Source organism: Mus musculus, chromosome 3 (assembly GCF_000001635.26).
Source record: "Mus musculus strain C57BL/6J chromosome 3, GRCm38.p6 C57BL/6J".
Classification (NCBI taxonomy): Eukaryota; Metazoa; Chordata; class Mammalia; order Rodentia; family Muridae; genus Mus; species Mus musculus.
The window spans coordinates 86,654,004-86,669,461 of record NC_000069.6 but is presented as its reverse complement, the minus strand read 5'-3'; the positions used below and the strand labels follow the sequence as shown (position 1 = coordinate 86,669,461).

At 36.7% G+C, this 15,458-nt stretch overlaps 1 protein-coding gene across 10 annotated transcripts in view; it reads right to left on the bottom strand.

Annotated features, from left to right (window-relative positions):
• The window catches only part of Lrba (LPS-responsive beige-like anchor), a 559,239-nt gene that overhangs the window by 113,233 nt on the left and 430,548 nt on the right, over positions 1 to 15,458 (bottom strand). For all 10 annotated transcript variants that reach the window (XM_006502347.4, XM_006502349.4, XM_006502350.4 and 7 more), the window contains one exon: positions 4,872 to 5,024. In XM_006502347.4, the coding sequence (XP_006502410.1) occupies positions 4,872 to 5,024 (153 nt within the window). The remainder of the gene's footprint in view (positions 1 to 4,871; positions 5,025 to 15,458) is intronic.

Sequence of the window (15,458 nt, the reverse complement as noted above, 5' to 3'; positions counted from 1 at the left end):
TAAGGAAGTGATAGAGAAAATAAAAGCTATAGAAGATACACAAATGTGATTCTGACTGGTACCAAGACACTGCATCAGCACCATGTGGCGTGCGTCAATTCCTGCTACAAGGGAAGCACCAAACACGCTAAGCTATCAAAGAGGAAGTAACCCCCAAAGAAACTGGGATACCTTTGGCTTACTGGTGCAATCCAATAATGCTGGTCCACAGATAGATTATCAAACAAATACATGCTAAATGCATTGATTACTGTTTCCACAGTACAAACATAGTGAAAATCCAGAAGCTAAATAAAAACAATCCATGAAGAAAATTTTGAGGAGCGGTCTTTTCGTTAGTGCTCTTAGTATGCATGTTTTTTGCTTCTTATTTAAGTTAAGACTTGACAAGATGAGAGGGAATGTAATATAGGTCCCTTCTGATAAATGGTGAGCATTCCAAACGCATATATTTTTATATTATTTGAAAGTATATGTCTGTTTTGCATTTATATTTCTATGCAGTATTTGGAATAATTATTCTTCCCAGTATAGGTAAAATAGATTAATCTCAGGAATGTAGCTGAAATTGTTATGATTTTTACCTGGATTCCATATGTTTAGTACAAAGAGAATATAATTTGTCTAAAAGATTAAACTTAGGTGGCTTTTCCTCTTAAAATATGGAAAACATTGTCTTCTGTACTGAGGGCATCACTTAGCCAGTCCACACTTAGATCTCCATCACCTACATAAAGCACTGAGGGAAAATGTTGGCTAAGAAAACAGTTACAGTCAGGCAATCCAAGTAGAATATGTAATCTTATGGGCCTACCAACAAAAGTGTACGATACTGCAAATATCAATCCCCTGAGTTACTATTTGAGCAACCAAATACTTAAAAAAGAATTACGGGGTATCTTAAATTAAGAATGTCAGTTAATTAATTCTGTGATCCTCAGCTACCAACCGAGTGCTGTACAATCTTTTATTATCCACTGCCCTATAGATCATCTGTTCTTAACGTTGGCTTGTTCCAGAAGAGAGACAGCTGCAACACTATATCCCTGCGCAACCTGAGGACCATCTGACTTTAATTGTAATACACAGCTTGATGTGGCGCTAGCTATGCGAAGCCAAAGTATCGTCTGTAATAATCTGGAAAAGCAGAAACCTGCCAACAGAGGGCTGGAAACAGGGACTTGTGCTGTCTGGCTGCCTGACGGGCTGCAGGAAATATGATTAATGAGTAAGGTATAATGATATCAGGAACCCGATTAGCACCACAAAAAGGTCACAGATCAAAGTAGTATGCATTTCATGAGCTAAAATCATTGCATAAAATCTGTGGATTTGCAGAGGTAAACCAAAAGAGGACAGGATAAACCTTATGTGATAACATGGCAACAGCTATATAAAATACAACTAGCAATTCAGCCATTGGTAGAAAGTTAAAAGAAATTATAAAGTGCACCAACATGCACTGCGCTGCAGAAGGCTTTGTTACCCACAGATACGCACAGATTATTTTAGAATGAGCAGGTTATTAAATTTCATTCATAAAGACACATGAATAAAACCAAATATTTTTGCAATTATGAATTACTGTGATAGATATTAATCTATACACTTAGCTTGTATTTGATTTGCAATGAATTTTTATTTGGCTTTGTTTGGGAATATAACCTAATTTAGAACACTAAATGTAAAGATTTGTATCAAATCCATGAGAGTAGAAATTGTTGGGAAAATTGTTAAGTAAACTTACTGAGTTATAGCAAATGCAAAACTAATAGAATGACATTATTTTACATATTATTTTATCTTCACTTCTGAGTTTAAAGCATGGGCAAACAAAATTAAAATCCCAATGAAAGATGATTTGCTAAGTTAGAAATGAACAATTTTATTTTTCTTCGTGACTTTAGAAAATCTTTTCCATGGGCATAGATGTATCTCAGTTGGTAGAGTGTCTAACATGCCTGAAGATACATGTTTAATCCCCTGTACTTATAAAACAATCCTGTGGTGTATGCTTATAATCTTAGTATTTAGAAGATAGAGACAGGAGGAACAGAAGTTCAAGGTCTTCCTTGGCTACATAGAGTCAAGTCATGGATAGAAAAGACCCTGTCTCAAACCAAACCAAACCAAACCAAACCAAAACGAACCATCTCCCGAGCAGACTTGGATGTTCACAGGTGAAAACGGCAGGGCACAGACAACAGTGCTGCTCTCAGGAGAAGGCCTTGCTTCTGGTAACACAGTTAATGTTTCTTAAATATGAAAATACTAGAAAAATTATGAAATATAATTTAATCAAATATGTCTTTTAGAACTTTAAAATTAAAGACATTAACAAGCCCCTTTCACACTGTTAGTAATACTAATTATGGTAAATTATTACTTAAAAACTAGTTTCCTTGAGCCTAAATTTTTATTTCATATATGTTTGAGGATAGGGTATAGGCATCAACTGAGGGTGTAATGCTTGCTAATCAAGTATTTTACCAGTGAAATATATCCCTGGACTGAAACTTACACATTTAAATAATATTTTTGAAACTAGTTTTACAATGAAATAGTTGGAAAATGATTTGGGTTGGGAGGTGGGTTTCAAGACAGGGTTTCTTTGTGTTGCGCTGGCTGTCCTGGAACTCTTGGCTGTCCTGGAACCCACTATAGACCAAGCTATCTTTGAATTCAGCAATCTGCCTGCCTCTGCCTACCTAATGCTGGGACTAAAGGTATATGCTACTACTGCCTGTGAAAATTATTTTTTAAAATTATAAATATATCCTCAAGATACAGGGATAATTAATACCATTTTTTTTTGTCATGCTATTGGTACATTGAGCTTCAGTCCTTCTGCCACCTAAAATAATTTCTGTTCAAAAGGTACTACTATAAAATTAAAAGATAAGTCAGGAAGTAGTTGAAAAAATATTTTCAAAACATACTTTGGATTAAAGGACTATTAGGAAGACTATATAAAGACCATTTACAAATATTTGGTCATAAAAACATGAGTCCAACTTAAAAATAGGAGACAGTTCATCAAAGAGCATTTGAGTATCAACAAAGCCTGTGAGAGAAAAGTTAAACATTGCTGGTCTAAAGAGCAGAGTAAATTACAACAGGTACTGACTAGAATATCTTAAGTGTATAATATTGACACTAGCAAGCCTTGTGAAGGACACAGAAAAACTCAAATTTCAAACACTGATAGGAACACAAACCAGACCCATAGGCAACATATTCCAAGGAATATCACCATTCTCAGAAATCTCCTCAAACAAAACAAAAACAGATGTTCCTTAATTGCTAAAATAACTAATATATGGCATATCTATATAATAGCCAATAATAATCAACAGCAATGCAAAGAAATTAATTACTGCCATATGCAGCAACATGGATAGATCTTAAGAACATCATACAAAGTGATAGATGCCAGACACAAGATGACAGTTCTGTATGATGCCACTGATTTAAATGTCTATAAAAGTAAACCTACAGAGATACAATGCGTGGTAGACTGGGGCAGGACTGGGATTGCAGGCTGAATACAGAGTGACCCACGAGAACACTCTGCATCTAAGGGGAGCATTCTGAAGCTGGATCGTAGTGCATTGACAATGTACTAATTTATTGAAGCTCACTAAGAAGTACATTTTTAAAAATGTTGATTATTATAGGATGCAAATTATAGCTCAATGAATCTATCCTAAAAGAACACAAAGATAAAAGGAGTCGTATTACAAATGTACCTGTAATAACTTCTCAGAACAACACAACCATAGGTGCAGCCTTACTTAATAACTGGCATTTTCCTCCAGCTTCTTTCAGAGCTAAGCTTTATCTTTTCCTGTCATATTAGTCAAAGTGACAGTGAGAATCTTAAAAATACTTGGGCTATGAGTAAAATGCTTTATGTCTCTCACATGTATTATATTAAGGAATTACTAAGTTGCCTAGGATCCCATCACTGACAATGTGAGTGACTCACGGTTGGGGACTCTGCTTGAACTCTGAAGTCTATCTCTCCACTACCCCGTAGTGTATTTATTATGTATAAATGTGATATGTCAGTAATAGAGGTATTATAATTAGATTCTGGAAGATAAAGTTAAAATATAATTACTGGTATGAAAATAAGGAATGCTATCTGGAAAACCCAAATGTATTTTTTGTTTAATGTATGGTCTTTAATAAAAACACCAGGTAACTAAAATTATATTGAAATTTTTAAAGATCTACTTATTTTATGGGTATGTATGTATTCACCTGGCACATCTGTATAGCCTGAAATTAAAAGGGAGAATGCAAAGACAACAGTCTTAAATACTGAGAATACCCCTTCATTCTAAACTTTTATAAAACTTCAAAATGAAAAACAATAAATTTGTACATTCTCACAAAACATATAATGTAGAAAATTACATAATAGGACAATAACATGGTGTTTTTAAGCACAGTAAGTAATATGTTTTTAAGTTTTCATACTCAAAATATGGTATAAAGTGGTCTTTCAAACTATATGTACATGATGTAACTTGAACATGTTGTTTGTTATTAATCTTCTAGCCTGAACCCAAAATGATCCTTCCTTGTCAAGAGAGACTCATGCTTAAAAACACAAGTGATTCCAGATTCTCTAACATTGATTGGTTATAATTTTAAATTGTTAAGAACATATTAAGAGCAACCTAAATTTTGCATGAAACAGATCATTCTACTTTTAATTTAATGCAATTTTAAGAGGTACATGGCTGTTAGTGAAGTAGTATGCAATGTTCAGCAGTTCCTATCAGCTAAGCACTGTACAGAAAGAAAGGCAGGGGTTAATGTTTTACATCAACACATGACAGAGCAGGTGATGACTATCTTACCAGTCTGTTTATGCGAACGAATTCTTCCGAGGTTTTGGCCCAAGGAGGAAGTTCAACATCAGACACCACTGTCCCATCATCCATCACTCCAAGGTTATAATTATTGAAGTTGACAAACATCTCAGGGAGATAATAAAATTCAGGAATCAATTCCTATATAAAAATGAGAGAAGTGTTATATCATAAAATATAGGATATAGACTAGATATAAGTAACACATTCTGATTATTTCCTATTACACAGAAGCACAACAACAAAAATATGTAGGGAATATTTTCTCTTTGTTCAACAACTTTCTGTTTAGAGGAAAATGTACCCAGCATCTTAATAAACATACCCACAGGCTTTCCTCCAGGACACATCTTGAAACCTCAGAAAGTCTTACATTCAAATAAGCAAGTAATAATTGAGGGCCATCAAGATAAAAACAGAGGGGCTGGAGAGATGGCTCAGTGGGTAAGAGCACCCGACTGCTCTTCGAAGGTCCAGAGTTCAAATCCCAGCAACCACATGGTGGCTCACAACCATCCCTCTTCTGGAGTGTCTGAAGACAGCTACAGTGTACTTACACATAGTCAATAAATAAATCTTTAAAAAAAAAAAAAAAAAGATAAAAACAGAGATTGTATGCTATAACAATAATAACCCAAGATAGATTTTAAAAAGTGAAATATCTAGCATTTGTAGCAGAAAACAACCTTTTTACAATAAGAGTTAAAATGTTGTTACTTTGGCCTCTTTATCAACAAGGAAAATAGTTATTTGCATTTTAGCTATAGATAAACAGTAAATTTCACATCAAAACATAAGTTTTTAAGAACTACCTTTAATCAAATATCAAAATCATCAGCCTAGAAAATAACCTGCATAAGAAACTGATTAAATTAAATATAACGACTGTAATACCAATATTTAAAAAGGGGAAAAATGCAGCCTTTGTAGCCATGAGGCCCTTATGTAACTTTTTCAGAGGCCCTGTACAACAGACTTGAAATCCAGTCTTGACATGGGTCAGTGCGCCTCAGTAGTCTTTCAGAAGCCCCCTTAGGGCCAGCTATCACAAGTCTGAATTTCCAAACAGTAGTAAAATAGAGAGGTCATCAGATTTTGGACAAGGTCAGTATGAAATTGCCAGAGCAAAGAGAAAAGATCCAGCAAGAATTAAGCTATTATCACTTTCATAGTCCACATGGAATGCTGTTTGACTCTGAATTGCTTGTCTTTTGTTTACAATCATGATAATTAACTAATCAGGATAGAATGAGCTTGTCCTTCAAATGCCCCACAACTGCATGATCATTAGACTTGAAAGACTTTTAAAGTGAACATTTATATTTCAAAGAAGAACCTTGTTAAAAGTTTAACTTTAAATTAGATAGCTCTCACAAAAGTTTTTAGAACCCCATCTCTAAGCCATGTCTGTAACTCTAATCTCTAATTGCAAAAGAAAGAAGGGCAAGTGCATATTTTCTTTATGTAAAAAAGAGTAATAATAGCTTTGTATAAGCTAACCATTAATGGCATGTTAGATTAGATTAGACCTTAGATTTCTAATAAACTTTTTCATATTTCATCTTCATAACAACTTTATAAGGTGAGCTAGTGACTCGACCTTATAAATGACTAATTCAGAAAGATGAAGGAAGAAAGACAAGTCACCAGGAAGGAAAGGCGATCTTGGACCACAGGATAAAGTCAGTCTAGGCTATATAGTAAAACCCTGTCTTTAAAAAACAACAACTGCACAAGGTGGCGGATCAGTAAAAGTTCTCATTGCATAAGCCCAAAGACCTGAGTTTGACCTCCCTATGGACCAATGGTAGAACTGACTCCCAAAAGCTGTCCTCTTACCTGCACATGCACACCATGGAACATCCCCCGCCCACACACACACTAACCAGACTTACTGACAGAATGAACAGAGGCTAGAGATGGGTATACGATTTTTTCCAAAGATTAATGAAAACACCTTTCTTAAAACTTATGGTCAGGTTTGTTTAGCCTGGAAGGAAGGAGAAGGGATGGCAGGGTGGGACAGCACAGGAGGATATATGAGGGTAAGCAGGATGCTTTTGTATGAAGAGAAAAAGGAAGCTCTGGACTTGGTGGACAGAGTGACGACAGATCGGATTTTACTACTACTACTTTCTTTCTCTCTCTCTCTCTCTCTCTCTCTCTCTCTCTCTCTCCTTTCTACTTCTTCCTCTTCTCCTCCCTTCTCCTTCCTCCTGCTTCCTCCTCTTTTTTTTCTTTTCTTCTTCTTCTTCTTCTTCTTCTTCTTCTTCTTCTTCTTCTTCTTCTTCTTCTTCTTCTTCTTCTTTTTTTTTTTTTTCAAGACAGGGTTTTCTGTGTAGCCCTGCCTGTTCTGGAACTCACTCTGTAGAGCAGGCTGGCCTCGAACTCAGAAATCTGCCTGCCTCTGCCTCCCAAGTGCTGGGATTAAAGGCATGCGCCACCACTGCCCAACAACAACTGCTTGGCTTTGGACTTTACTTCTTAGCCAGGCAAGTATCCCTCAGAGGGGATACCCTTCCCACTGAGCCTGCATGGTGGCCCAATGTATGTTTTGTTGTTTTTGTTTTGTTTTGTTTTGAGAGGCTAACACCAGACAATAAGGAATTGGCATTCAAACGACTTCCTAAAAGATACATGGTATAAGGGGCGAAGATGCCTGCCTCCATAAGACTAAAGAGCTGAATGGCTGGAAGGCAGAAGGACTAATTTTCTAGGCACTCCCTAAACCCAGATTGTCATTCAGGCCCTAGAGAAACGGCCCTGACATGTTAGTGATTATGGGGGAGTTTTCTACCACCCTCATGTGAACCAAGGTTAGAGTCAAACTGGAATGATTTTTGTACTTTTGAGTTGACCATATGTTGTATGTGTATTTTAATAATGATTTGTTTATAAATTAACTGATAGTACACTTCTGGGACACAAAATGGTAGGAAGAATTCAGTATAGGCAGAAATAGAAATACAATACAAATATCACCTGGTAGTGAAAGAATAAAACATAGTAAACTCCTTTGTTTTTACTTTTTCTGACTTTTTTGAGACAAGGATTCCCACTGTAGTCCAGGCTATTCTGGAATTCACTATGCAGCCCAGGTTGTTCTTGAACTTATGGCTCTCCTATGGCTTCATGACTTAACCTCTCAAGGTTCATATTACTGGTCAATAAGGTTGTTTGGTTTAAACCTTGGGTAGATAAAAAGGGTGACACAATACATAATTTCAAAATTAATTACTTAGTTCTTAATCTTTACAGGTAATTGTGTTAAGGTTTGAACAGAGAAAGAAGTATTTTCTGTCCATATATAAAACACAGATCAAAGTGAGAGGTCTGTGAAGAGTACAAGAAGAGAGTCATTTATAAGGCAAAACTCGGTAGAAACAGACAGCTTTCAGAATTCAAAGGAAGGGAAACGAAGCCTCCAAGTTGGGTGCTCACAGAGGGCTGAGGTCAAAGAGCACTCTTTCCTTTCCCAGCTCAGAGCTGCAGCCTGTTTATAATTATCTGTTTGCATTTTTCCTCTGAAACGAAGACACTAAGAAAAGGTATACCCTGAGTATTTTGTTCATAGTTTCACACTCCAGCCCATATACAGTGTACAACACATTGGGCCTTGAGTAAAAATCTGTTAAATTAACAACTGAAAGAGAAAGGGTATTGAGGATTAGGGGAAAGTCTCAGTAGGTAAAGTGCTTGCTGCACAGAGGACCTGAGTTTAGAGCCCCAGCTCCCATGTTAAAGCCTGATGCTGTGGGGCACAATTCTAATCCCACTGTTCCTAGAGAGAGAGAGGGTGGAGACAGAAGAATCTCTGAGAGCGTCTGGGCCAGGTTGTCTGGCAGTTAGTAGCAAACCCAAGAAAGCCCTATTCAAACAATGTGGAAGGGAGTTATCCTCTGGTCCTCACATGGCTGCTGTGGTATCTATGCACCTGCATTCGCACACGTGAACAAAAATAAAGAAAAGCATCATTTAAATAAAAAAAAAATAGCAGAGGAGAAAGACAAGGGCATTCCTGATAAGGAAGGTATCCTAAGACATGCATATGTCATTCATTTTTAATGATCAATGAGAAGACATTCAACTGGCTTAGAGTCAAAAATAAAGAGAAAAGGAAAAGTACACTGTGAAAACTCTAAATGCCCAGGCCTAACACCTTAGCTATCTCTTTTCCATGAAAACACAGAAAAAGGGGACAATTTGGAATAACACAAACTTAAAAAGAACACGTCTATCTACAAAATTAACACTGAGGAGCTATAATTAAGATTTTACATATGTTATGAAGGACATAATCATATAAGCACAACTAAATTACTAAGAGGGGAACATGAAAAGTTGAAACATACTACAATCTCAAGATAAGTAAATACCATAAATTGATGAAAGTTGAATCCCCTCTTAATATTAAACAAACATGAACTTAATCAAGACAGCAATATAAACCCAAGAAGCACATATCTGTAGAGGCAATACATTATTATGGGCAATGAGAGTATCCAGGCATCTAGCAGAGATCCCTTTAAAAACAGCATTCCCCTAAGAATCACGCTGTGATAGAATACTAGATATTCCCATTCAAAATTATTTTCTTTGACAGATGAAATTTAGTAACAGAGTCAAAGATTATGTCTTTCTGATACTTTAAATGCACACTTACAAAGTGAAATATGTTTTATATTCATCTGAACAGAATCCTCAGCTCTGGATAAAAACCACATGTTCAGCGAGCGATACTTTAAAACATCAGTGGGAAATGACAAGAAACACACTGACAGAAGACACATATATTCGCAAGCCACATTTTCTTCCAGCTTGATGACAATAATTTTAATTTCTATTAGTTAATTAGGCAGATAGGTTTTAGAGGCAGGTGACATGGTTGGACTTTAGTGTATCATCTCCTAAAATAAAAATGTCATAGGTTCAAACAGAGGTTATGTCACAATTCGGGATAAGCTCATGGCTTTGATCACAATCCCAAGGCTTTCATGGCATAATGACAAGGATTGGTTGTGACCACACATATGCTTTAGTTTTCTTCTGAGGTACAATCCCCACTGATGGGAACGGCCTGTGCAGGCAGGCTGTGTGACTCTCCTTCATTAGCCACCATGTCTCCCCACTGAACTAAAACCATCGCTCCCCTCCACCTGGGCAAGCACATCAAATGCCAACGCACTAATCTAAAGAAATGAGACGGTAAAAAAGAGCCAACCTGCTGCTTCAGAATATAAGTTTACACTGACTTTCCTTTCATTCAAATGTGAAACCTTGACAATTAAGATGTAGCACTATAGTTAGGGAACAAGACATGAAGGTGGAGAGGTAGGAAAGTGAAATTTTAGTTCTTTACCATTGCACAAAATGATATATTTTATAATATGAAAATATAAAGCTCTCTCTAGAAAAAAAAAGCTGATGAACAATAGGATGTGAAAAACCATGTTTATCTTCTCATACAGATTAACTTAAAATTTTATTTTACTAGGACCAAATCAAAACTTTTGAATATTTGACTAACGTGTATTATGTATTTATAACTCAACTTAAGTGGAAGGTTTCATATTGAGGCTCAAACTTAATTCTTTTTAATTAGTAGATAAAGCATGATCTTTATATATTTTATACATTGTTTTCTTTAGTATAATAAAAACCATAATTTTTAAAGTTGAAGTAAAAAATGATCTCTAACATTTGTAAAAGAACCTAATAAGTACTGTACAAACCTATGATATCAAATAGATTAAAACAAAAAAATCATGCAAATAGGCAATAGATAATTTTTTTTCAATCTGATCTAGTGGAAGGAATAATTGAGTTTGAGTCTTGTATATTTAATTTACTATCACATGCTCTTAAATAATTTAATTTCTGTGGCCCTAGTCACCTCACTTGTCATTTCTAAAGCTCAGGATTTGTATAAAGTTCCTATAACACAGAATTCTATGTATAAATATTATCATTAATGGGAACCTTGATTTTAAAAATTCTAAGTTACAGATGCACCAAAAATTTAAATACAAGAGGGCATTTGTTGAACTGTGCCTACCGATAAAAGCCTTCAATGTAATTCTAAGAACACTTAACAAAATTCACTTGTAAAAGAACGCATACTTACAAAACTATCTGAGAATTAATAGTTCTTACTAAATCATCATCACATTAAGACATTTATTTATTTTTTATTAACAATGACTTAACATGTCATGTAGGGCTTAACATAAATAACCCCAAAAGCTTATAGTTCACTCTTGCTTTCAACACATTTCCACTTCTATATTTGGACTATAATTTCCATTAGGTCTTTTGTTCTAGATTTCAATATTCAGGTAAGTTGTAATTTAGGAAGAGATAATGGGCACTAGTAATATAAACAAATAGGAAGTTACAACTGCTATTGAAGCAAACGCAGAGGCTGGAGAGACAGACAGCCCCACAGGCATGAGCATACGCCTTTGACTCTTGGAACCTGCAGCGATAATAGAGAGTAAGCCAAAGGACTCATGCTTTACAAACCTCACAAGACAAAACAAAAGTACTGTAAAACTATTTTACAATCATCTTATTTTCTACATCTCATGTATATATACATACACATATGGCTAAAACTTTCAAACAGGGTTAAAATTAATTCATATAACATTATTATGCTTATTTACTTAAGAGTATTTTTTAGGAATCTCCTGGGATTTAATTGGATTGTATTTACTATATATATATATATATATATGGAATATGGTTTATTGTTAAGCTAATTTCATAATATAAATTTTATATTAATCATTAACAATACATAACTAAGCATAAAAAAGTTTTAAAATGGAATATCCAAAAGCACAGTATAGACCGATGAGACACCCACATGGAATTATGTAAGGCTGGAACAACAAGTACAGAATTCGTACTGATTATGAAACTTGTAAAAAATCTCATTATCTACCATTTATCTATAACTTTATTTAGGATATGAAATTTAATTGCAAGTTCTGTTATAGACAAGACTCTCAGTCCCCCAAATATGATATCAGCCCCCCTCCAAGTGCAGCACACCCCTGCTGTATCAGCCCCCCTCCAAGTGCAGCACACCCCTGCTGTATCAGACCCCTGCAAGTGCAGCACACCCCTGCTGTATCACCCCCCTCCAAGTGCAGCACAGCCCTGGCTAGAAGCCTTCACTCTATTGCTCTCACACTCTCTTTCATAGGCTCTTTTAGAGAACCTGACTGTCTTCTTGTTCCCATAATCAACAATGTAACAGATCCTAGAAAATGACCTATATTCCATCCTTTGACTTCATCCTCTTAGCCTTAAAACTGGTTAAGGCTCCTACCAGCCTTTCTTTGTAAGCAGCTCCAGGAGCCCACAAACACTTGCCCTCACCCCATAGCTCCCATACTCTTTTTTTTGGGGGGGGGTGTTCAAGACAGAGTTTCTCTGTGTAGTCCTGGCTGTCCTGGACCTCACTCTGTAGACCAGGCTGGCCTCGAACTCAGAAATCCGCCTACCTCTGCCTCCCAAGTGCTGGGATTAAAGGCATGTGCCACCACGCCCGGCCTCTTTTTTTTTTTTAATTTATTTTTTAATTAGGTATTTTCTCCATTTACATTTCAAATGCTATCCCAAAAGTCCCCCAGACCCCCCCCTCCCTACCCACCCACTCCCACTTCTTGGCCCTGGCGTTCCCTAGATCTACTTCCCACACTTCTGAAAAAAGATATTTCTTTCAAAGAAAATTTTGCATATTTTCACTCAAAAGTATCTAGAGAAATCATGACTGGTAGTGGAAAGCTAGCTGGCTTCTGCTACTAACCCTTAGCAATGAAGCCTCTTTTACTGAAATGGGAGAACATCACAAAGAACTACAGTAGGACAAAGTACAGAAATCAACAGATCCTGGGGGAGAGCAGTGCCAATGGCTACATCTATATCATAGCTCCTGCATCTCTGGTTCAGGGAACACCACACAAGAGCAGGTGGTAACAGTGTAAGAGTCTTAATACCAGGAGTCTGCTGGGAAATAGTTTCTTCTAGAAATGGCTGCATAAACAAGACCCAAACAATGGCAATATCAATGGTATATTAACATGGAAAGGAGAAATTTTCTCAGGGTTCTCCCCTAGACTAAGAACCATAGGCAATAAAAACTGCTGGGAGAAGAGAATTAGCTTTTCCCTTATTGCTTGTCCAATACAGAATGGTCAGCTTTGAAACCATATGCATACAAACTAAACAAACAGATTCAGCAGGAGACATATATACATACACACACACACACATATATACACATATACATACACAAACACATACATGATATACACATATATGATACACACGTATAATGCATATATGTAAATGTACATATATTTGTGTATACATGTATGTATGTAATTATAATAATCAAAGAAAAAGAAGCTATTACTCAAGAATGGGAGAGGGACATGGGAAGGTTACAAGAGAGGATTGCTGGGAGGGGCTTGAGGGAGGAAAGGGATATAGGAAAGTGATGTAATTCTATTTTAATTAAGATACATTAAAATAATTATAAAAAATAAGATTAAAATTAAATAAATGTGCCTTCCAGGTTGCTGGGTAGAGCTTTCTAAACTTCCTTTGCTTCAGGGTGCTACCTGGTTCCCCAAACCCTTTTTTGCTCAAATAAACATTGTTCAATGTAAAAAAAAAATTCTCAAAATCATCATCATTGAATCATAGGAGATGGCACACTGTAGCTTCTAGGCTAAATACGATCCAACATGTTTGATAATATTTCACTGAAGCAGCCACAGGATCACATCTTCTCTATAGTTGCTTTTGTGTTACATGGTAGAGCTTTGCAGCCCTGACAGAAATCACCTGGATTGTAAAGTTAAAAAAATTTATTGTCTTTATCCCTACATATCTTGTAGGCAGGCCAAATTTGGATAGAAGTGAGTGTGTGTGTGTGTGTGTGTGTGTGAGTGTGAGTGTATGTGTGTGTGTGTGTGAGTGTGTGTGTGTGAGTGTGTGTGAGTGCGTGTGAGTGTGTGTGTGTGTGTGTGAGTGTGTGTGTGTGAGTGTGTGTGTGTGTGAGTGTGTGTGTGTGTGTGGGGAGGGGTTGTGTTCCCCTTCCTCCATTGGAAGTCCTGCCTAGCTATAGGAGGTAGACACTTCAGGCTCCACATTCTCTCTGTCTAGGAGTCTCAGCTAGGCTCATCCCCATATCCTAGCAGGATCCTTCTCCATCCCAGGCCTCTGGATTGTCCCAGAGATGCTCCACCACCGATTTCCCTTCTCTCTCCTATCCCTCTCACCCCCAATCCTCATTCCCTTCCCACCTTCATTCCCCTCCCCAACAGTTTTCCCACCAAGTTCCCTCTCTCTATCCATTTCTGATGCTTATTTCCCCTTCTGACTGAGATTCAAGCATCCTCCACTGGGCCCTCCCTTCCTCGTTAGCTTCTTTGGGCCTATGGATGTACCATGGTAATCTTGTACTTTATGATTAATATCCACTTATTAGTGAGTACATACCATGTGCATTTTTCTGGGTCTGGATTACCTCACTCAGGATGATATTTTCTAGTTCCATCTATTTGCCTGCAACTTTCAGGATATTTTTGTTTTTAATAGCTGAATAGTATTCCTCCATTATGAAACTACCACATTTTCTTTATCTGTTTTTTGGTTGAGGGATATCTGGATTCTTCCCAGTTCCAGGCTATTACAAACAAAGCTGCTTTGGACATAGTTGCGCCTTGTGATATGGTAGAACATCTTTTCCATCTTGGGGTAGAACTATTCCCAATTTTCTGAGAAACTGCCAGATCAATTTCTGAATTGGTTGTACAAGTTTGCACTCCCATCAGCAATGGAGGAGTGTTCCTCTTTCTCCATGTCCTCACCAGCATGTGCTGTTACTTGAGTTTTTTTATCTTTGTCATTCTAATGGGTGTAAGATGGAATTAGTCATTTTCCAGATGACTAAAGATACTGAAAATTTCTTTAAGTGCTTCTCACTCAGTAGAGATTCTTCTTTTGAGAATTCTCTGTTTAGCTCTGGATCACACTTTTAATTGGGTTATTTGGGTTTTTGGTGTCTAATTCCTGAATTATTTATACACTGTGGATATTATACCTCTGTCAGATGTTTTGTAGGCTGCCATTTTGCCCTACTGATGGTGTCCTTTGCCTTACAGAGGCTTTTCAGTTTCATGAGGTCCTGTTTATTAATTGTTGATCTTAGTACCTGAACTGTTTGTGTTCTGTTCAGGAAGGTGTCTCCTGTACCAATGTGTTCAAGGCTATTTCCCACATTCTTGTCTATTAGATTTAGTGTATCCAGTTTTATGTTGAAGTCTTTGCTACACTCAGATTTGAGTTGCATGTAGGGTAATAGATACATATCTATTTGCATTCTTCTACATACAGGCATCCAGCTATGCCAGCACAATTTTTTGAAGTCACTTTCTTTTTTCCTTTGTATGGTTTTGGCTTTTCATCAAAAATCAAGTGTCCGCAGGCATGTGGGTTTATTTCTGGGTCTTCCATGCAATTCCATTGATCAACCTGTCTGTTTTTATGCCAATACCA